Source organism: Babylonia areolata, chromosome 1 (assembly GCF_041734735.1).
Source record: "Babylonia areolata isolate BAREFJ2019XMU chromosome 1, ASM4173473v1, whole genome shotgun sequence".
In the NCBI taxonomy this organism is placed as follows: Eukaryota; Metazoa; Mollusca; class Gastropoda; order Neogastropoda; family Buccinidae; genus Babylonia; species Babylonia areolata.
Genome location: NC_134876.1, coordinates 38,206,825 through 38,231,664, shown reverse-complemented (window position 1 = coordinate 38,231,664; position 24,840 = coordinate 38,206,825). Strand labels below are relative to the sequence as shown.

At 41.3% G+C, this 24,840-nt stretch overlaps 1 protein-coding gene across 4 annotated transcripts in view; it reads right to left on the bottom strand.

Moving 5' to 3' along the window:
* Nucleotides 1-24,840, bottom strand: part of LOC143282666 (sodium-independent sulfate anion transporter-like) — a 205,400-nt gene that overhangs the window by 112,250 nt on the left and 68,310 nt on the right. Inside the window, exons 1-2 of one of the 4 annotated variants that reach the window (XM_076588360.1) lie at nucleotides 18,190-18,206; nucleotides 17,041-17,625 (exon numbers count right to left, since the gene is read on the bottom strand). The exons of 1 other annotated variant lie outside the window; for it this stretch is intronic. In XM_076588360.1, the coding sequence (XP_076444475.1) occupies nucleotides 17,041-17,100 (60 nt within the window). In that variant the 5' untranslated portion in view covers nucleotides 17,101-17,625; nucleotides 18,190-18,206. 2 more of the 4 variants (XM_076588344.1, XM_076588352.1) reach the window with 2 other exon arrangements.

Here is a 24,840-nt window from a genome sequence, read left to right as displayed (position 1 = left end):
TAGCATGTATTGTCAGGAAAGTTTTCTTTAATTTTTTTTTTTTTTTATAACTTCGAGGCAATGTTTTTGCTTAGACTTTCTATGAGTTTTGACCAAGTTAGATTATTGTCGACTGCTACTTTTTCGATTTTTACATCAGCAATGTAAAGACAGGTAAAATTTCAACTTGTTTTTGACGTTTTGCTTTGTGTTTATCATCATAAATTGTGTTTTATTAGGATGAAGAGCCATATAGTTAAGCAGTCCAAGATAAACCTGGAGAGCTTGTATCTAAAGTGGTGTCATCAGCAAACATTTCGCAGTGTGTAAGAATGTGTGTGTATATGTGTGTGCGCGCGTGCGTGTGTGTGAGAGAGAGAGAGAAAGAGAGAGAGAGGGAGTGGGGAGATAGAGAGACAGACAGATAGATACACAGAGAGAGGCAATGCAATTTTATGGCATTTTCGTCTGCATGTGTTGCCTTTATGACGAGGTTAATTTAAAACGGCAATGCAAGTAAAAGCCCACTCCCAGATATGATTGAACGTGGGATTTAGTTCCCAGCTGATGAACGGGAAAAAAAAGAAAAGAAAAAAGAGACCGAGAAAGAAAGAATGAAAAAAAGAAGGAAAGAAAGAATGAATAGTTGTAGCTTCAAGAGCCGCCACATGCACTGCCATCATCAAGCACAAACACACGGCTTCTTCAGTCGGCGCCATCTTTATCCTTTTCTGCCTCGTATTTTGGAAGTCGGGTTTTTCTCCGATCATCGTGTGCCTAATCATAATGGTCACAAGCAGCATACACACACGCGCGCGCGTGCTTGCATGCATACACACAAGCACGCACACATATAAACCATGGGTGGGAGTATTGACCCATTTGGAAGAAACACAAATTGCCGTGATCACACTAAACTACTATTAAACGTGCCAAGTGCGTGTGGTGTGGCGTTTGCGCGCTGCAGTGCTTTTGCGTGTTTGGTCCGAGATGACACAAGCAAATGTGTTTTCCTGGGCCAAATATTGAGCGAATAAAGCCACTGACACCAATTCACCGTCATCACAACATACTAACACGCTTCTTGACTTTTTGATCAAAATTCACATCCACACACCGCACACCACTAGTATGACATGATTTGGGTTGCGAGTGTGCATTGTGCAGCTGGCCGTATTGTCAACATCGGCCACGAACATCGACTCATGTTGATGCGTGCGGGCTCGCTCTCTCTCTCGCGCTCGCAGAAAACCGAAACTTATTTACTTGAAGGATATCTTGATTGTAATCAAAAAGTCTCGCAGTAGGATATGGTAGATATCTTAACATCCCCAAAGAAATGTGACTATGCCTACGATGTCAAACAATTGAGGAAGAATATCATTTCTTGGATGATTGTAAACTGTACAGAGAAATTAGAGAATAATCCATTCACAAAACTCAGCAGAAATACCTAAAAATACTATCAAACCTGGTCAGCTTGTACTGGAAGACAAACGTGTAGGAATATTTGAAAAATGTGTCTGTAACTGCTGCCAAAAACGTAATAGCATAGAGAACTAATTCAATTTCTTGTTCTATATTTTGTTTTGTTTTATTCCATCACTCTGTCTTATTTTGTTTTATTGTTAACCTACTTTTTGTGTGGTACATGTGTGGTGATCTGATTCAGCCACACGCACACACCAACCTTTATCAATGCATTTTTCCATGTGAAACAGTCCCTTACGTATACATGTAGGATTTTCTTTTTCTCGTCTAAAAATGATATTGATAAATATTAGATATTAGGAAATCACACACGCGTGCACTCTCTCTCTCTCTCTCACGCACACACGTACACACACACACACACTCTCTCTCTCTCTCTCTCACAAACACACACTCACGCGCATACATGCACGCACGCACACACATACACACACACACACACTCTCTCTCTCTCTCTCTCAGCACTCAAGGGGGCGCTTTGCACGCGAGTACAAACTGGATGTGTGTGTCACAAGGTGGTATCCTTTTTTGCCAATACTGGGGATATACCGTCAATTTAGTACTCAAAGCTTGCTATGTACTTGGTGTGACACCACGCCATCTGGACAGCTGGAATTTCGAGCAAGATGTGGTGCTTTTCTGCCAGTGTTCCTTCAAAAGGGCGGTGTTCAAGGACCAAATGTGTGTCTCCATATTGACAGTTCGCTCTCGCCCAGCCGGTGTTTTGCTTGGTATGACCCTGGTGTAATTGTTCTTGGGGGCGAATTTGTTTCAGCTTTGTGTGGACTGTGACTTGCTCCTACGCTGCGGGGACATTGAATCAAACCCTGGCCCCAATCCCGACCAAGGCTCTTCCGGTTCCTCTGGCAGCATGCGGCAGACCCGGCTGTCCTCTTCTCACAATGTATCAGTTGGTCAGATATCTTCAAAGTCTTTCTTTGTTTTTTTTTCTCCAAAGAAATCAACACAAATGCCTATACAATTGCCCCCCCCCCCCCCCCCCCCCCGCCCCCCCCTCCCTTTTATATATAGTGTTTTTCCCGTCTTGCTTTGAACTGGGTATCATTTTTTAAATTTTTTTTAAGGATGGTTTTCAATAAACAATGTGACTATTTAGTGTCTGCTGAATCAGGGCACACTAAACTGGTGTTTCGTAAGAAATTTCTGGACACACGCACACACCCACACCCACACACCATTCGTTTCACGTTATACTATACTGTGAAACAAAAAGCACGACAATCGCACGCAACCATAATACCGTTTCTGACAGTGAGAAAACGGGAACGGAAAAATGGACGGAATGGGAATGAAGGGGATTGAGAGAGTAAGGGAGGGAGGATAGTGGATTGGAGATGAGGGAAGAAGAGACAGAAAAAGAGGGGTAGAAAGAGAGCGACAGAGTGGAGGGCATACGAGGGGATGAAAGAATCTATATGCATTTTGTAATGAAAAATTCCACATTATCATCATTCTAGAGGCGGTTTCTTCTAGGCTAAAAAACGAACTCCCACATATATATATACACACACATACACACACGCACATGCACACACACATAACATCCAAAACTAAATGGTGCTCACATCATAAATAACTCAGATTGTTTAAACAATTGTTTATTATTTAGCATTTATGTATGAATGAATGAAACAAACAAAATAAAAGAAAATATCTTATCAAAGTGATTTTCTTCAAGTCTGTTTGTGTTTGACTCAGGCCTGTTTACACTCCATTTTGTAAACAGTCCAAATTTGATTAGCAATAAACAAATGAAATATATATATATTTATGAATTTTTTTTTAAATACAGGAAATAAAAAAATGGGAGATGGGGCATGCAAATGTAAATAAGTGCAAATATTTACACAAAGAATTTACAGCACTACCAGTTTCTAAAAAATGGCATCAAAGAGAAAGCTGGTATGTATGTGTCAATCCTTTCCCCAGTTGTTAGATACAATGAACTTACAGGTTTCCGTAAAAGAAATACATATTTTAACCTGGTGAAAGTACAGACATATCCATTTTGGGTAAACAGGTCAGCCGATTGTACCAGACCGGTGTGTCTGAATGTCTGGGAGTCTTGAGAAGACTTATCAATGCATGTCACTTGTAATGATGAATGAGTGAGTACTGTATGCACACATACATGCATGCTGCACCATAAGATGAAATCATTCTTTACTTGCAGTTAACCATCAATGCAACTGTGATGAAACACACATGAATCAGTTTTGATGATTATCATCTTTTATCAAATTCCATGCACAGCTCCACCACTCTTCTCCCCACAATTTCCATGCTAATCTGCACCACTCATTTCCCCACAGATTTCCATGCTCAACCACAACACTCTCATCCCCACAATATATATATATATATATATATGTATATGTATATGTATATATATACATATATTAAAGCTACTTCAATTTAAAAAAAAAGTAATGTGATAGAAAAGCCAGAAAAAAGATAAATTCATTGGAACAGCACTGGCCATTTTGTCAAGTCTGAAATCTGTTTTTAGAAGGCAAACACACACTCTCTCTCTCTCTCTCTCTCTCTCTCTCTCTCTCTCTCTCTCACTAATACATTGTAGCAACAATATGAAATGCTGGAATGAATAGAGATTTTGAATGAATGGGTCACAAACAGGAGCGATACTTTTTTCTTCAGTTCAGTTGTTAAAAATCTGCGTGAGGTTGATGTCGCTGTGACAGCAGAAATGTCTCTTTGATAGCAGAAACTGACTTGGCTTCGCTTTCTTGTTTCTGGTTCCGCGACAATTGAAAATTTTTGCATGACGAACAAGTTCAACTTTCGTGTCACTTATCAGTTGTCCGTTCTTTTTAAAATACTCTTTCGGTTCTTTAACTTTCATGGAGTCAAGTGCACTTTCAGTTTCAGCGAACATAGTCGCCATGTTGCCTTATCCTGACGTCCCAAGGTGAAGGGGCTGAACTTTTCACTGACATCCGGTTTCCTAACGAGCAAGGTCTAGAGAGAGAGAGAGAGAGAGAGAGAGGTGGGGGCGGGGGTGGGGGGGTTATTCTCCAAATAAGGTGGCTTTACCAAATAGACTACATATTTTGCATCGTTAATAAGTCGTGTGCCAACGCTTCTGAGTCAATTGAAAAATACGACGAAGGTAACGTGCACACAATTTCAAAGAAGTAACTGAAGGTTGTTCAGAAGCTTCAGACTTAACTTGACACTATGAATGAATTACGGTGGCATAAACTTATAACCTGAACTTCATGCGCAATATTCATCTCGAATTCTCTCTCTCTCTCTCTCTCTCTCTCTCTCTCACACACACACACACACACACACACACATACACACACACGCCAATGCCTCTCTCTACAATCTTGCACGCAGTATCGTCAGCAAACACTTCCAAGTCAGATCGACGAGGGAACAAGATCTGGCTACATCATCATGCTTTGTGACTTTCTTTTCGCTGCAAAGAACTCGTCTCGTTAACAGAAACATAACGACAGCATCCGCATCATCAGTTTTAGCAATTTTTTGATGTTTGTTTTTAATCTGTATTCATCGTGCGTTGAAAATTTGAATGATTTTGACAACAGGTGCATACCCGCTAAACCTTGAAAGGATTCCTGACATGAAACCGAAATACTTTTGTTCAACAATGAAACTCATCTTCTACTCACGCAAGAAACAGCAATAACAAACAAGTAAGAAAAAGAAAACACACAACATACCATAGAACATATCGTTAAATTCTTCCTAGAGACAAAATGTAAAATCACGCAATAAAAATACAAAACAAAACACCACAAAGATGGATACTCAAGATATATGTTTTCTTCAGAAGTAAACACAAAAGCGCCTAAAAGAATAAATTGTTTCCGTATGTAGCTACTAAAAAACAAAAAAATATTATTTTTAGAAAGTATGCTAGCTTTAATGTTGTCTTAAAAATACCCCTAGACACCTGTGTATATTCTCTTCTCAACTGCAAGGGAGCGTGTGGGGTGGGGGAAATCAACATTTTCCCTCGTCGATCATTGATTTTAGAGGGCAGACGGGCAGAAACCGTTAGATGACACGACCTTACCGTTCCCATGTGGAGAGAAACGGACGGATCAGACACAATGAAGTGTTGCTTTTTGGTCATCGCTGACGGAATGCCCTCTGTTGTTTGGCCACTGGCTGTTCCCGCACCACTTCTGTAGCTCACCTCCTTGCTTGTGGCCAGTAGAGTGTGCCGCAACGTACGCCCTTTGGCCCACACCTATAGCCACTCCCCTCTTCCCTCGCTTTTTAAACCCTCTTTGTGCAGCCCAGTACCGTCCCCACCCCACCCACCCCCTCTTCTTTCACCCCTCTCTACCATCTGACTGAAGAAAAAATAAAATCACCTCTTTTTCTCATTTGAACTTCTTCCACCTCCTCTCCTGCCCACTCTTCATTTCACTCTTCTGATCGATTCTCCTTCCCTACTTTATTTCAATCTCACAACCCCTCGAGAATCGGTTTTTGACTGTTCTGGAACCCAGTACAAACACAGGGATATATTACCCTAAGAAAGCAGTCACTGATGTATACATATCCTTTTGTTCGCTGTAGTTCATTCTTATTCCTGATTTTAAAATATTTTAAAAATAAACAACAAAAAACAAGATGGCATCAGCTAATTATATCAGCTGATGATAGCAAATCATTGTCTTCAAACAAACGTTGCTCATCTCAACGTACCCGTGTCTAAATCTTTTACAACTCCTAAAAATACTCTCTCTCTCTCTCTCTCTCTCTCTCTCTGGGACGTCTTTTACCACAAAATGAAGTTTCAGCATCGGCTGGTCTGAAATGTGTAGAAAAGGAAAAAAAGAGTATGGAAATTCTCAGATCAATGCGAAAGTTGAACACAAATGATTGCAGTGTGCTTTGGAAACTATTCAACACTCAGACAGAACCAATGTTAACGTCTGCAGCAGAAATATGGTGGTTAGAATATAATACTGAAATGGAAAAAGTACATACATTCGTTATCAAACGCTTCCTGACGGGCGCAATAGCTGAGTGGTTAAAGCGCTGAACTTTCAATCTGAGGGTCCCGGGTTCGAATATCGGTAACGGCGCCTAGTGGGTAAAGGGTGGAGATTTTTCCGATCTCCTTGGTCAACATATATGCAGACCTGCTAGTGCCTGAACCTCCCTTCGTGTGCATACACTCGCAGAAGATCAAATACACACGTTTAATATCCTGTAATCCATGTCAGCGTTCGGTGGTTATGGAAACAAGAACATACCCAGCATGCACCCCACCCCCGCCCCCGAAAGCGGATTATGGCTGCCTTCATGGCGGGGTAAAAACGGTCATACACGTAAAAGCTCGCTAGTGTACATAGGAGTGAATGCAGGAGTTGCAGCCCACGAATGAAGAAGAAGAAGAAGAAACGATTCCTGGACGTTCCAATACACTCTTCAAATAGCATGGCATATAGTGGAACTGGTAGATGTCATATGCATGTTCGAACGTACTTTAAATGTATTACATTTTGGTTAAAGTTAAAAAGATTGCCTGAATTCAGAGTGTGTAAAGATGCTTTCAAAACGATACGAAACAGGAAAAAAGTTACTGGGTGCACAATGTCAAAAAAGTTTTAACTGAAGACGGGTTTGGAATAATTTGGATGAATCAGAGAGTGGGTAATGAAATGACATTTATAACAGAATTAAATGACAGGCTTATATCTTCTTACAAACAAAACTGGCACTCTAAAATGGAAGAAAATGACAAAAACACATGGTTCTCCTCCCTTAAAAGTATCTTTTTTCAAGTAGAGAAGTATTTTTAGAAGTCACAAACAAATGGCAAAGAGACACCCTAGCCAGATTTAGAAATCGCACTTTAGGTCTTGGGGCAAATAAAAGATGGTTTGATATTAACGCATCAGAAGGTAATATTTGTCCAGTATGTAGTGAAGACGAAGTGCACTTTTTATTTTCATGCAAAGTGTATCACAATTTGAGATATGAAAGTAAACTGATCCAGGTTGTGAAGCAATAAACAAACAAAACCACAACTTATTTTTAGTACTGTCGTCTGAGGTATTGTGGAATTTGTTGCTGATGCCACTGATGTTTGGAAACAAAAATTGAATGATGATAACTGATTGTCCGCAGGATATCTATGAAAATCAATGTTTACAACTTGATTTGTACTGCTCGATGGATGTTGTCACTTAAAATGGTTTAGTTTGACCTGTGTACATTTGGGTGTGTGTTGGCTGTCCGAGCGCGCGCGGACAGGGGTGTGTGTGTTGCATGGGTGGTGTAGACGCCAATAGGTCGTTAAACTCCAACAAGGTTGTGTTTACAAGCTCTGGAAGTGATTGTTGGGACAGTCCTGTTGCTCACCGGGCGCGCGAGCCGGGAGAAGTATGCATATAATTTTTGCCTGCGGTGCGTTCGCGTTTCAGAGGCGGCGAGAAATCTAACACTATATTGTTTTCCATTTGTTGAACGTTTCAGGTCACTCTTCATGCATTTGTTTTATTTTGTGTTATCAAATTCTTTGATTTGATACCTTTGACTAAAAATCGTCCACCCCCTTGACATGTGAACTTTGCAGTTAATGTCAATAAACTGTCAAAGTCTCTCTCTCTCTCTCTCACACACACACATTCTCTCTCTCTCTAACTTAAGTGGCATAAGCAACATCCCCCCCCCTTTTTTTTTTTTGCTACATGTATTTCTATCACTTACTGTTTCATATCCACATTAGTATAAATATTTGATAAGATACACAATGTATGATCATGTGTGTGTAAGTGTAAAGGTGTGTAAGAGAGAGAGAGAGAGAGAGAGAGAGAGAGTTCTGTTTCTTTTTCCTATGTATTTCATTAACATCATGCTTGTGCCTCTGTGTGTGTGTGTGTGTGTGTGTGTGTTTGTGTGTGTGTGTGTGTGCTTTTCACTCTGCGCGTGCCTCATCTAGTGTGCGTTGTTACCAGTGTTATTTATTACCACATCTAGTGTGCGTTGTTACCAGTGTTATTTATTACCAAACTTTCTGAAACTACAGACTGCAGTCCGGTTTGTTTCCGTGAAGCAGTAAAGGGACAATGAGTTATGACTACCAAAAGACAGTGATTGCACAGTTTTCAGTTGATCTATGGACGTTTTCGCCTTTCGTTGTTGCGAAAAGCTACTACCACCCCTCTTCTCCGCCCTGACTTCCACCTCAGTTATGATAAAAAATTAAAAAAACCAAAAAAACAAACAAAAAAACAGTCGCACCCCTCTCCAGCTACGTTTACCCCTCTTTTCTCTTCAATTTATGCATGCTCTAATGACGCTCCCATTCCAGCCCTACTTTTTTTGTTCCCCTGTATCAAGCGAGTAAGCCCTCATTCGCACATACTAAATGATCCCCTAAGTGGAAGGGAGGAAACGAGAGAGCGAGAGAGAGATAGGGAGATTGCACACACATTTCCAGTTGTTGATTCTCTTCGGTAGGGAAAGATAACGAGTTCATACCTCGCCAAGCTCCCACACCATACAATCTGCCTCCTACACATATTCCCAAGGTCCCGCCACTATACAAATTGTCAGAGGAGTCAAAGAGAACTGTGCGATACATTTCCCGATCGCATGTCTCTTCTTGTAATTTATGACAGGTTTGCTCCATTCAGCCAGTGGGATGAAATTCCGCTGAAATGCGGACAAAGCCATGTCACGAAATCGAATATTCAAAGCTGCTGTTATACAGAGCAGTCGACCACGAGGGCCATATCTGGGCACGAGGCTACAAAAGACGTCACTCACTCACAACATTTGACAGAGAAACTTCCGGTTCTGGCCTTCAATAAGACGGACCTCTCCGAAATTTCTAACTTTCTTTTAGGGTGGAGCTTCTCTTATCAGTTGTGGCTCTGGTCACAGTGCCATAAAACTGCCCTTCTTTGTTGTATCTTTTGGGATCTGGTGGTTTTGTTAGATGTGGTCAACCTATATCTCTGTCGTGGTGTGGTTGAAAATATAGGGCACTTCGTCTCTGAAAAAGCTCTTCCCGTGGTATGCACTTGCTTTGAAATATCAAAGGTGGTATAAAATATCAGAGAGAGAGAGAGAACTGGTCAAGATGGTCATAAACTTCTGGTTCTATCAGTCAGTTTTCATTTTCACATATTCGTCCTTAGCAACAAACCAGTGTCTGTTCAAGGTCGCCTGGTCACATGTTGACTTCTTTGATCAACTTCAATCACTATCATGGTCAACTAGTATCGAGGCCTTGCGGGCAACTGTCGCTGGTAGCGGATATGTTTAATTTCACGACTTTATGCGATGTTTCATTGAATATTTGCTATGATATCCTTCCTGACAAATCGGATCCAAAACCTATACACTGGTTATCTTTGTTGCTGAGGGAAGGAAGCTGTCAGAGATGGTTTTCTTGGAACTATCAGCACCTTTTGAAACACAAATGACTGACATTTTGTTTCGCAAGTAATTGTGTTGTTGTGTTGGTATTCCTGCACAATCCTTTCTTGTAACTTTAGTATAGTGTATTGTTTATTCTTTAGTGAATGGAAGACAAATGTTAGTAAAGAAGCGAATGCCGTATTTCTAGACTATGTTTCTGTGGATGTCTTTGGTTCGAAGTGAACTGCAACGAGGTCCCGCAGCCAGCGTCTGTGTAGAGACCCGGATTTATAAGGGTAAAGGATGTGAAAAATGGACTCCTTGGAACGAGTCCAGCTGCGAGCCATAACAGTCTGGCTAATAAAGCTGACCTTGCCTGATCTCAAAGGGCTTGAACTCGGCAAAGTCTGGCTCATGACCCATCACCCTTGTAACGACGGTACATAACTTAAAATATGTGTCGCTCGACAGCGAGGCGACTGAGGCCAACAGAGAGTGAGAAAATGGACTCAAAAGCCACATCTAAAATGCAGGAGAACGTAAGGGCAGCGTTGTTACGCTCAAAATAATTACCTGCCTAACTTGTCTCGCCGACGACAATTTGGAGAGGCCTTGTTCGCAAATTTGTCGACAAAACCATATCTGTCGCCCTTGGCATCAAAATTTGACAGGATAACACATATCTGAGAGTAAACTTTTGGGCTGAATTCACAACTGTACCGATCTTACTGAACACATTCTCTTTCTGTTTCAGAGAGAGAGAGACAGAGAGAGAGAGAGAGTGAGTGTGTGTGTGAGCGTGGGCAGTTTTGGCTCACGCGTGTATTTACACAAGTGTGTTTATACATAATGTGAGTCTTTGTAAAAACATTGTTTCGCGCGGCGCGCGCGCGCGCGTGCGTCTGTGTGTATGTGTGTCCTTGGTAAATTCAACAAATTCATTTTCGCTTGAAATACTTTGTCAGTACAGGATTTGAATTAAACATAGAGAAAAAACAACAACAACTCCCAATCAGCCTAACTATAGGTTGTATACATCCCGGATGAAACTGTACTTCCAGATTGTGAACGGTTTATTTCGTTAGCCTTAGGATCCGCAGTATTCTTGGGTTCGTTGCCGGAACACCAGTTATGGGTTTCAGTGAGACGGCATAACATTTTGTTTCTTGCCCACAGTTAAAAGAAAAGAAAAAGAAAACAATGGAAAGAACACACTGAATGACATAAAACTGCACATTCCATTCGCTTATTTGAAACAGGGTACTCATTTGAACAGAGAAATGTTTTCCACGGCAGCCATTTTGCCTGTAAAAGTCCGTCATTTCTGTATATGCTAAGCATACCTACTACTATTATGAAGTAGGATTTGAGTGGTAAAGTGAAGGAAAAAACAAAGGAAAAATGTCTAAAATTTGACAGATTCGATGGTATGAGATGTTTGGATACTTGTGAAATGCGGATCAGATGTAGCTTGGACTGTGTGGCAGAAAGAAAGAACAGCACAACATTTCAATAGATCTGTACAATTTAGCATAAAAACATGATTTTGATCAATTACGCAGTTTGTGGACTGTCTTACTGCAATGAGTCAATTATAATTACGAAAAAAAACCCACCAAAAATAGATTACCAAAAGTTGATCGTGCATTTATCGAATCCGGAATTCAAGCTACGATGAAAAGGAACTTGAATCTAGATGTATATCGTGACTACGTGGGAGTCCATCGAATTTTAGATTCTTATTCCTTTTGTCAGTTGAGTTTTTCTAAATAGCGATTAAGCGATTTATTTTCATGAATCATTTTCAGGTTTAAGAGCACTGACAAAATAAATGAATGCACAAAGCATCTACCAGTGCGTTCGACTATTGGTAATCTATATAAATTTTTATACAATCGCATTTTCTTTGAACTTATGATGTATCTCCACCTTTCTGATGAGGCTATACCATTTTTGATTATATTTCAAATGATAAAAATATTAAAACAGATAAATGGTTGGATAATAAATAACTGAATAAACTAATTAACTAATTGATCAAAAGTTCCCTTATTCCCGTCCCAGTTCCAAAGAATAGAAAAATGGTACCGATGATCGAATAATGTCTATGTTCTGTGGGTCTGTCTTCCTGTACAGTCTGTGAACAACTTTGCACACACCGATCTCAAGGTGAGCTTGGATCAAAGGATCAATGATATGATTCAATTAGCCTATCTGTTGAAAACGGCACCTCAAATTATGCTATATTTTAAGGTAATAAAGTCAAGGAAACAAATGTGATACCATGTGCTTATTTGTATACTTCACACATTCAAAAGATCGGATTTCTTTATGTTTAAAAAGCTGATCAACACAGAGAGATCTCAAAGTTTAGAACTTGCCGAGTAAGGTTGACTGAAAGGAAATGTCACAACAGGAATACCAGTGTACCCGCACATAGAGAGTGTTCTCACACATTTCTGAATCGACCTTGACCTCATCCACTATGTACTGGGGAAAATCGACGTTTTGTCCTTGACTGTCATCAACATCACAAGGTCAACGAGACATTTTAAATAGGCATCCTTATCTCTTTTGCACTGGCACTAGCACGAAATCTTAAAATCAATAATTTACGAGCTGATCTTGACCTGCAGGCATAAGTTCCGGACGGATTTCGATGTGCTTTGGACAAAACACACGTCCACCGTCAGCTTCTATTAACAATTTGACTGTTTTCCTCTTTGGCATTGGATGAAGATTGCATTCACTTCGAGAGTGATCTGGACATCAGCATTTGCGCACAAAGTTCTCTCAAGTTTTCACATGATTTCAGTGCTCTTTGCACAAAAGTTGTAGAGTTGTTTGTATTATTATTATTATTGTGAGCATTGTAGAGTTGTTATTATTATTATTATCATTGTGAGCATTTACGCTTAATCTTGAAAATAAGCCCTAGGCGTTTATAAATAGAACACATATATAAATACCAAAAAGGAAAAAATTGAACACAAGATACCAAACATTATCTTTTTTTTCATCCCCCCTCCCTCCACACACACACACACACACTACACAAAAGCACATGCGCACGCACAGACACAAGTCATTGCACACAATCGTAAATAGTACACAAACAAAAATACAACCAACAATTTCTGAAACTATCAAAACTCACTCCTAACAGTCATTTTATTTCATACTGGAAAGGGATGAGCTGTTGAGAATTATTCAGGAGGGAAATGGTGGGTCTTCAGACTGCAGCGAAGATGAGTGACTGAGAGGCTGGGGAAGCTGATTCCAAAGAAAGGGGGCTTGGTATGAAAAACTACGTTGGCCATACGTTTTGGCTCGAGCAAGGGGATCCTAAGCACACGGGTGTCAGAAGATGAGCGGGGTTGGCCTGAAGGTATGTAAGGATGAATGAGATCAGAAAGACACTGTGGACCAGAAGCCTCAATGGACTTGAAACAAAGAGACGACTTTGCAAGAAATTCTTTCTTGTACTGGGAGCTAGTGTAAAGCATGAAGGAGAGGAGAGACGTGATCAAATTTTGAGGTCGAAAAACAAGTCGAGCAGCATAGTTCTGGACTTTCTGAAGCCTAGCAATGAGGTAGATGGGTGAACCGAGAAGTTCCAAAGTGTAATGCACATTTTGTATTTTACACGACTTTGATATATGGTCATAATATCCAACGAAAAGAAAAAGAAGAAGATGAGGTCAGGGTCAGTCTCAGGACTGAAACATTGCTGAAGCCAATCTGGCCACCATCCCAACGGACTTGGGAGAGCGCGTGTTTAAAAACGATATGAGGAAAAAAAGCTGTTGCTGTTAGTGGTGGAAAACAGCTGCTGGCAGGGAACTTTTGATTTCGCCTTAAATGCTGCGGTAGTCCCTGCACTCACAGCTCCTTCCAGCTGATTTCGTTCTGCTGTTGTTTTTACAAAGAATGAGTTCGTAAATTGTATGTGTCGTAATCTTTATATGTAGTTGGTCTGAATCTTCTGCCGGTCTTGCTGGCAAGTGTTAAGAATTTTTTTGGTGGTGAAGCTGGAATTCGACTGTTCACAATCCTGTATAGTGTGGTGAGGCAGATAATTTTGCGCCGATCTTTCAAAAGTGGTAGTCTGTTATTTGAACATACGAGACACACAGCCTGGGGTACTGGGCAGAAGATGCAAAGCAGAATTATTCGCAAATTTTCATTCATTGTGGTCACTGGCAATAATATACATTTTCAAAACTACTTGATTTTTTTTTTTTTTTTTTGGCCTTATTTCTAGCAACAATGTCAAAAACGTTTTTTTTTTCCCCCTTAGTGGAATTTCACGATACCACAAACTTTATATCGAAATGGGGTCATACAGATCGAACAGATTAAAACTAACATTAACTCAAACTACACTAACCCAAACTAATTCCCAACCTATTCCGACAGGTTAACTGACATTCCTGGATTAGTTGTGTGCTTTTTCGTCGACAAACCCAGGTGGAGTCGAATAAAGCTGAAGTACAGAAAGGAACCAGCAGACCAAACAAAACCGGTTGGTTCCAGTCTCCAGCAGAGGCCATACATCCTCCACACACGTAATGCTGAACCCCAACTCTTCGCTGCAGCAAGACCAGGAATGATTGGGATGCCCCGTCTCAGACGTGTGTACCTCTGCTGACAATCCTAGGCACTGACCCACTGAACGGTCGGTCTGTCTGCATTTACATGTTTCCATGTAAGCATCCGCACGTATTGCAAACCGTAAGTATGCATCTGTATTCACACACGCGCGCGCGCGCACGGGCACTCAACCCAAACAAAAGGGGGAGGGGAACGTGACGCTGCACTGACGCCGTACACCCTTTCCGGGGACAGCACTTGGGGCCAGTGCTCACTGTGAAAGGCGTTGTGCAGGTAACAATAACAAAATCTGACACGCTTATGCAGTCTGTCACTTTGACATTTGCTTTTTATCGTCATAACAACCTTTTTTATGTGTGAAAATGTCACTCTGTCAGGCACAGTTTTTCAATAATGACAACTCAATTTTTGTTTGTTTTTTCCTTTAAACTTTTCAGTACAAGAGCATTCAATTGTCCTGATTGTCCAGTCTGACGTTGCTTTGACATGACGATAAACTTTCATGGTACACAAACCCTCTCTTCTCCATTGCTCAGTGCTGGTCGCTTCAAGGTTTTAACATGCCTGGTAAGCAAAGCTATCGATTTTATAAACAGGCTCAGTTTACAATAAAGCAAGTATGGAATTGTGCCATACCAGATGATAAAAAGAAACAATAAAAACAAACTCTTTTTATTGCTGGCTATGTCAGAAGGTACTCGTTGGAGTCTGCACACATGACACCACGCAGGTACACCACAGAGAGAGAGACTCGTGCTAAAAATGATCACAGTAGTCTCAGGTTCGTACTGTAATCTTTCCTTCATCAGTGCTCTAGATCTGCGAAGAAGCGTTATAATACTGGTTGATAGGGATAATAAATATATATCTATATTTACTTTCTTTTTTTTTCTTTTTTTTTCAGAAATAGAAAGCCATTAAAACAGCACGAATTAAACGTATTATTGATAGGAAACTGCCCCTTGTTTATGCACTCCAACACCGATCTCTTTGATTAGGAATTTCCAAGTCTCTTTCCCACAAGAAGGAACATTACACACCCCTACACGCAAAAAGAGCGCTCGCCCACATATGAAAAGGAAGACACATACGAAAAGATGACTACAGTCTAGTTCGACGTGTCGATTATCCGACGTGTCGATACAGCGACGTCGCTATGGTCCGACGTAGCAAAGGTCCGACGTAACAACAGTAAATGGAAACTTCCAAGCCTCTTTCCCGCAAAGACAACACAGGCAAACCTACATTAGATTACAGTGGATTGATTTCAGCCTCAATCGTGTGGGGAAGGTAGAGATAGCCCTGGTCGACCAAGAGCAATTTTCAATGCAGTCGCCTTTCTGGTGAGTTAATGCTTATATATATATATATATAAACATGAACCTGCACACGTGACACTATGCACGCACACCACAGAGTGACAGACAGACAGACAGAGAGCAAAATGGATGGGGAATGTGAACAATGTGCTGACAGACGATGGAAAAGTCCGAAACATGTTAACAATGGGACGCCTTTTCCACGCGAGCGCGCGGCGACCTGTGCCCTTCAGGTCATTTGTCTCTCCCGCGGCTAAATTTTGTCACCACCTGTCCACCCCCCACCCTTCCCTGGGAAGAGACAATTACTCCTGGGGAGAGGCAATTAATTCCCCCCAACCCTTCTCCACCCCAACCCCATCTCTTTCGGAACACACACAAGCACACAGGAAATATATGTACACACGGCGCACGACCCGCGCACTCGTGTGTGCTACATGCAAGTGCGTGCACGCGCGATTGCACAGGCACGCACGTCTTTGTGCTGGAGCGAATCGGTTATTTGTATATGTATATGGAAAAAGATGCTTTCAGTTTTCTAAAGATGGCGTATCTGAGAGCGCCGACCCATATCGCTGCACCATACCTGCAGTGCATTAGCATATAAGTACGCCGATGATGGGAACTTTAAAATGGTGAAAGTCTAGGTTGCCACACAGGAGATACTTAATTGACTTCAGAGATAGGGAACGAAGGCTTACGTGTCCAAGCAAAAGCAGCGTATGTTTCCATATCTAACCTAATTTACGATATTAAGAAAGCAAATCACTGTAAACACTACTACCACAAACACACACAAGAATCAAGAATCCTTTATTTCCTGTTAGGGTGTGGGAATATAAAGTAACTACCAACATCACTGGCAGGCCATATTATACGCCAATATTTAAATACAAACAGCAATTAACACACACACGCACACTTATATATACACAGACAGATTCGCATAGTCACAGACACAAATGAATACATTCATACATATCTAGAAATAACACTAGAAAACAAACAAAAACGAGAGAGAGGAAAGTGAAGGCAACGCGTGCTAAAAATGCAATCATATTTAGATTTGGATATTTTCACAAACAGCTGTTGACGGAAATTATCCTTCTTATATCATCCCCATCTTCTTCCACCACCACCACCACCCACGCAACTCCCCCACCCCATCCCCTTCCCCCACTGCTCCCCGCTTCCCATACCCAATTCTCCAAACTCAACGAGCCAAAGGATGACTTACGGGTTCAGCTCCAATGTGCAGGGAGATCTCGTTCAGTTCCAGAGCCGGGTTATCCATCATGCGGGTTTCACGTCACCACACCGCCACCACCACAAACAAAACACACCCTCACCCTTCAACACCTTGATGGTGGTTTTGTTTGATGTTTACCGTTGTTTTCAATTTATATCAGACGAACAAATGCCACTTGTTCTCAAAACAACAGAGTTCACTTTTTTCTTTATATGTTTATCATATGGTGTTTTTTTTGAAGTTAAGAAAAAAGGTATTTGCTTTGTTGTTGTTTTCTTCTCTGCTCTTCTTCCTTCCCAAGCTTCCAATACAAATCTTGCGTAAATGATGTTTGTTTATTTCGCTGTTCTTCCAGTTTGCTTCCTTCTTTTAGCTTTCGGAGTTGTACACGATTTTCTGTTCCGTATGGATCACTAGCATGAAGGAAAACCCGAGTCCCGGGTTAAAGAAACAAAACCTGTGTTCCTCTTGTTCCTGTTGTGTGCTGTGTGAGCATCAACAGTGTTCAACTTCGCTGTCTCCTGGTGAGAGCTGGAAAGGAAGCGCTGTCTTCTCGCTGCTGTTCTCTGTCCACTATAGGGATGAGAAAGCAACTGCGGTTGACAACAGGAGAAGGAAGAAGAGGGGCTGGAGGGAGAGAAGGAAGAGGAAGGAGAAGCCAGCCGCACATCAGTGTCAACGTCACGAAGACGTCACTGCCAGCGGTCAGTCTCCAAGACGGCAGGCATGTCACTTACTTATAACGGTCAGGATCGCCTTCTTCCTGTTGCCTTCTTGGCTAAGACCAAATGTGGGGGGCAGTATTTTCTGCCAGTCAGCAACAATTCGTGTACCTTATCACCTATACAGGGATTTAGAAACTGGATTTAAAAATCACAGCTTTTATTTATCATGGACCCCAAATACACCTATACACAATGCCCGTCTTCATTTGCCATCCTTAAAAACGGCAACTTTCTCGTCCACATTTGTTTTCTCAAATGTGCAAGAAAGGAAACCTGGAACTTTTTTTAACACAATATCGGTTAAATCTCTTTTCTTTTCTACCAGAACAGCGGCAACCCCCCAAAAACACAAGTAGGATCTTCCTGTCATGTCCTTTCAAGCAGCAGCAAAGCGTCGTCACATCTCTCTTACCACGAACACACAGCGGCGGTCTCACACTCCTGACTTCTCCTTGAAGCAAGGACTGTCTTATCAGCCTCATCAATTAGCAGGCCACGTTTAGACAGATTATTATTATCTCCATGCGCAGAAGCGTGTGGCTGCAATAGGACTGTCGCGGGCGGCATGCAGAGAAGCCAGAGGGGGAGTGCGTGTGTGTGTATTGGGGGTTGGGGGGAGATACAGGGGGAATGAACATTTAAAAAAAAATCTGCACTGTCTGTGATAGTGTTTTAATAGAGTTCCCTCTTTCTTCCTCGTACCTCCCTGTGGCATAATATTGGGACTCTTTCACTTACAAGTGGGTCAACACTTCAGACATCACAGGGGAAGAGAAAGAGAGGTGGGGTGGGGATGACAAAGGTTTATTTGTTAGATACCCAGCCCTTGACAAGGAAGTGCGCAACGAACAAAATATGCAATAATGAATCACACAGCGTGAACAAGAACACACACACACACACACACAAATACATACATATATATATATATATATATATGGGATACATACATGCATATGTCTGAGTGCGCAAGCGGAAACACACATAAGCACACAGGCGCGTGCGCACGCTCACATATGCACAGCTCTGTTCTTCTAAAATCTTTCATTGGATCAGTTGAAGAATCTAAGTTCTCCTAAGTCATTGTCTTTTGATTCATTATTTTGAATTACTTTCTATGTTACGTTTGAGAAATTACGATTTAGTGTATCAACTGATATATCATTTATAATATTTGAACTTGAGTTTTTTTGTTGTTGGTTTTTTTGTTTGTTTGTTTGTTGTTGTTTTTTTGTTAGCTGATGTATGGCCTTCCATATTGTTTTACTTTCTTTTCATTAGTTAGAGATAGGAAATGTTTTTTTTGTTTTTTTACTCACTTGTGTAAACAAAGTGAGTATGTTTTAACCCGGTGTTCGGTTGTCTGTGTGTGTGTCTGTGTGTCCGTGGTAAACTTTAACATTGACATTTTCTCTACAAATACTTTGTCAGTTAACACCAAATTAGGCATAAAAATAGGAAAAATTCAGTTCTTTCCAGTCATCTTGTTTAAAACAATATTGCACCTCTGGGATGGACACAAACAATAAAAAAGAAGCCAAATTATATGCAAACTGCATATACTGTTATATATATATATATATTTTTTTTTTTTAATTCTCTAAACTTGGCACTTTAATCTGATATTCTGACATAACAACAAGAGCAGTCATTATTATAATTTTTTGTTCAAACAGGAACTTCTTTTGCTAAGCATGGAAGTTTTATTTATTTTGCAAACGTTTTGGTGCAGATAGTAAAAAAGGGAAATTACTCTGTAATTAATGCTAGGGGACTTAAATTGATTTAAACTGATCTTTCTCATCTTAAACATTACATTTTTTTTCTTTTCTTTTCATTTTTCTTCTCCCAAGCTTATCCATCATATTTAATACAGAGCACTTTTCAACCATTTTTAAAATCTCCTTTTTTTTCCTCCTAATGATTCCTTCACAGGATAAAGCGTGAAGCACAAGTGAGTCTTGAAGGCTTTGCCTCTTGTTTTCTATATTTCTGCTCGTATCATGGAATCAACTTTATTTCCTTGTTTTTGAAATGCGTTATGAAACCCATTTTGTAATAAATATTCCCTTTGATATATAGTGCTCTGTACGTTTTCTGGTCAGCCACGGGGGTTTCGCCTAGTGTTTAACACTTTTAATTTGGAAAGGTGCTTGTTTATCATAAACGCTGTTGAAAAAAACACCTTACCAAACTTCCGGGGCATGATTTTGATCTGTGTATTGATAGACAGCATTAAGAGGTGAACTTAACAGATCCGAGAGAAAATTTTCTTTGTTATTACGACAGAGAGGGGGAGGGAGAGAGAGATGGAGGGAGAGAGGGAAATACCATACGGATACGGTTACTAATATTTCAATAATGTACTGGCCGTTTTCCCTCATGTTGGTAACTGAACAATCATTTTAAACATGATTGTCAATTATGCATCAATCATCAGTATATCACAGGTCCTCCAAGAAACAGCAATAGATCGAAACTTGAATGTTTTGAATAAACAAATTGATCGGTTTATAACTGAACCTTTGTGCTTTGATGCTAGAAGTGATATATACTGAGCCCTTGAATTATTTGAAGCATGTCGGCAAAGCACACAAAAAAAACTTCGACTTCTTTCATATCAGTACACAACTGACAATTTAAATCCTCTACAGTGTTGTATCTGTAAACTATGATAGTGCGAAGCAATTCCAGAACCCTAAATTCTAAACCCTGTTGTAATACTTTTAGGTGCCTGATGGTGTTCCTGGTGATAGGTGCGTCTGTACCTGATGATAAAATGCATATAATGCACTCTGTTATCAGGTTTAATGCAAGAGAGAGAGAGAGAGAGAGCATAGTGAAGACCAAACATGATGTTTGTTTTTACATACCCCACCCCCCTCCCCAATGTGCGTTTGTTTGTGTGCGTGCGCATGCGCGTGTGCATGCACCATTCGTAAGCCAGAGACGGAACATCACTTTTGCTTATGGTAATGCATAAAAATGTTTTTGAAAAAATCCCAACCGGGTCCACAGTATGCAATTCAAGGTGCTGATCAGACAGACCCACGAAAGTCGTCCAGACACAGACTGACTGACGTAGTGACTGCCGATTCATCACTGTCACTGTCAATGGTCCCAAAACCTGAACTGATCGGAGGGGCGCTGCACTGCTGAACGCATCACCAAAATGTTCCATTTCTGGCCGTCGTGGGATATAGCCTGAATTTCGGCGAAGCTCCTGACTATTCATTCAGTGATGTTATCTGCCCACTTCTTTCGTTGTCTGCCTTGTCTCTTTTTCCCCTGCACTGTTCCCTGATGGACGGTTTTGGAGAGCCCGTCGGATCTTGTCATGTGGCGGATAACCATCTCAATTTCCTTTTTTTTTCTTACTGTGGTCAGGTCTTCACACCGACCAACGTGCTGTCTGGTGTTTTTTCTTACTTCATTTGTTGTGTACTCTTTGTAGGAAATGCCAGGGAGTCTCCTGAAGCAGCTGATTTCCGCTGCGTGGATCCTTTTGTAATAGTCCAGGACTCTCATGCATACAAGAAAATAGAAGGAACTAGATTAGAAATAGATTCATCAATGACGCATATTATCAAAAGAAAAAAAACAACAACTAAAAAATAAGAAAAGAAAAGAAAAAACGTAAAGTTTCCAGTCCTCGCTTCAGTGGGAAAGGTGTTTTACTCTTTCAGTAGATGGTGGTCGGCGTGTGCCAGAACACACACACACACACACACACACACACACACACACACACACACACACACAGAGTCAGTCAGTCAGACAGACAGAGACAGAGGAAAAAACGTGTATGTTGTATATTATATTTACATTATATATAATCGTGTCTTCCTACTTGAATTTCTTCATTCCCTGAAAGAGGGCATGACCTGTACTTGAAAAACTTGGAGGAACCATACAAGGTGGCGAAAATCACACATACACTCAAAAAGGAATACATCACGAGCACTTTACTGACAGTCTGATAAAATACCGCTGTTTCTGAGAACGTTCACGTAATGGAAAATATTCGTTCCTTCTAGTTCCCCCTCCTCCCCCCCCCCCCCCTCTCCCCCCCCCCCCCCCCCCCCCTTTAAAAAAAAATTAATTATTTTTTGTTAAAGAAATTTAAAGGGAGGCTCTGTGTTTTCTTACCTCGAACAATATGTGCCGCGATACGGTTTTAACTGCGCTCGATGTTGCAGAATATGTTGGAACAAGACTTTTTCTAGAATCAGTTCCAAGACACACACACAAAAATCGTTTCATCAGGCCACTCATGAATCGATCCATCGAGTTGAGTAAGCAGACCTGTGTAATCACCGCCACTACCACCACCTCCGCCTGAGAATAAATAGGCCCGAATAATGGCCTCCAATCCCATCACCACTGTCATCATAACTTCCCTACGTACATGCTAGGTCAAGCAACCTCCATAAGACTTGGACCCGATAAATACGTTAAAGAGGGGGTGGGGAGGGGGGTATATATATATAAGCGTTGTTACTGTAGTTCGGCTTCATGTGTGTTAAGTCTGTTACATCATGACATAAGGTGTACGCTGTAATCGCCCAAGTTGTGTTTCGTTGTGTTGTTGATTGGGCTTTAAAGCTCTCCTGTGCTGGAACTTCATAAAATCCGAAGAAATCTTGAACAGCAGCATCCAACGAAATGTAAAATGCACTAAAGCTGGTATGTCCTTCATATCGCTATGTACACATTACCCGGCACTTTGCACAAAACATAGAAGACGCAGCAGGTAGTTCTGTTCCATTGCATTAAAAAAAAAAAAAAAAAAAAAAATTGTCGGCTTGGGACGCGATCTTCTGCATGCAGACAGACAGGTCGGCCGACAATCAGGCCGACACTTACACCCTGTTGCAGCACATAATTATTGTCGCGGGCGACAATGCATGCCTGGCGATTATTAAAATGTGATGCCGCAGCACAACCCACTTAACACACAGGGGCCGCGTTATAACGGTCCCTCAACTGCTCATCATACCATTTCTATGGGAGCCCGTCCCGAAATGGAACGCGCAGATGTTAACGTGCTACCGGTGATGTTTTCCTTTCATGTTCCCAGCAGCTCATGCAGGCCTTTGTGCACTGTCGCGTATCAGTGTTTCTCGTCTCATGGTGATGTTGCTGTTATCCATGTCGAGATTTTACGCAAGAGTGTTAATAGGACTTTGACTTGGTTAAATTGGATCTAACCTTCTTCTTTGTTTGTCCGCACCTTTGTGTATCTTCTTGATATATGATGTCTTATTAATGAAGCCACTGGACCACCAACATCTTTTGATTTGTCTTATAACCGGAGGGGTGGGGGGTGACACAGTTGGGGACTGGGGGGTGCTCGCGCATACGGGTTAGGAGAGGGGAGCGGGGAAGTGGGCATGTTTCTGATAATCTACTATTATTTGAAATGTATAAAAACAGTCGAGGTTAAAGTTTTATGATAATTAATTTAATTGCGCTCGTAATTTTGTGTATTTTATCATTATCTATTTATTCACTCCCATATTTGCCTTCCATTCCTGCATAGTTAATTAAGTCCTAGGCATTATTGTCTTCACTGTCCTCCCTACCTCTTACAATATATCCTCGCAACCTCCCTCCTCCCTATTCCCCGCCCCCCCCCCCTCCCCTCCGCCCCCCCAGCCCCTCCCCCTCACCCCCCACACACGCATATATACACACACACACACGCGCACGCACGCACTCTCTCTCTCTCTCTCTCACACACACACACACACACACGCACACACACACACACGAGAGGGAGAGAGAGAGAGAGACTGGACACTGGACTTATTTGTCATTGCCAAGAAAGGCCTTTTGACAAGGGGGCAATCAAAATAATTTTTTATATTTTAGCGTCAACAGAAACACCTAACAAAAACTGAACTTGTTCTCTCAACCATTCAGTCAATTTAAACCAAGAAAATATGCAATGTTTGGACACACTTAAGCCACATCCTGACAAGAACTCAAAGAAATGGAACAAAAGAAAAACAGAAAAGATTAATAATAACAATATGACAAAATGAATGCAGAATGACTCGGCTATCCACTCAAGAATGTGTCAAACTAACCTTCACCGTACTTTGTGGGTCTGACAGACCCATTTTTGCCTTAAAAAATGCCTTTAAAATATATTTGGTGTCCGATTAATTTGAAATTTCATGACTTTTGTTGTCACAACATATGCATCATTTTAGTAAATTAATGTACACTTTAACTGATTAGTTAATCAGTTACGTAATTGTGAAAATTTTTACCTGCATTCCTACGTTGTGGGTCTTACAGACCCATACTCCTCAAAGAAGAGAAAACACTAAGTACCCTTATTCGTAATTCGTGGGTCTCTCAGACCCATACTCGCAAAAGAAGGGAACAAACCAATAATCCCTTTGTACTACGTGGAACGAAGTGATTGTGCGTACATGACTGATGACACATAGGCTACCTCACTGCTTCTGTAGTTGGCTGGCACATCGCATCCGGCTCTCACGGAGAACACAACAGTACAGCAGGCTACCGGTGTCATTGCCTCAGGCAAGTTATATTTTGATGATTATCAAGTTTATTAATTGCCATCAAGTTAGCTTGCCATCTGTTCGATACTTTAGGTCGATTCCAACATCGCCATCTCTGAAGGCATCAGTAAGCATTGCAGAGAACATGAGGCTGAACAGCGTTGGAGCCAGGACGCAGCCTTGCTTGACACCATTTGTGACAGCAAAAGGAGCAGATATTTCGCCATTGTCCTGGACTCGAGCCTGCATGCCTTCATGGAATTGGCTGACCAAGGAAATAAATTTCCGAGGGCATCCGTACTTTTTTTTTGTTTTTGTTTTTTTGTTTTGCTGCCCCATCATCTGCGCCGTTTCAGTGGCATTACTCCCACGCCGCTTATTTAGATTCCCCCATACACGGCCACACCCGGGTTCGTCCGTCGCAGTCCCAGCGTCGGCAGTCCACAGGGAACCATCGATGTTAGGTCGCCTGGAGGCCACACACCAGAGGAGACCCTGCACTGCTGCTGAGTCACTTCAGTGGTGTT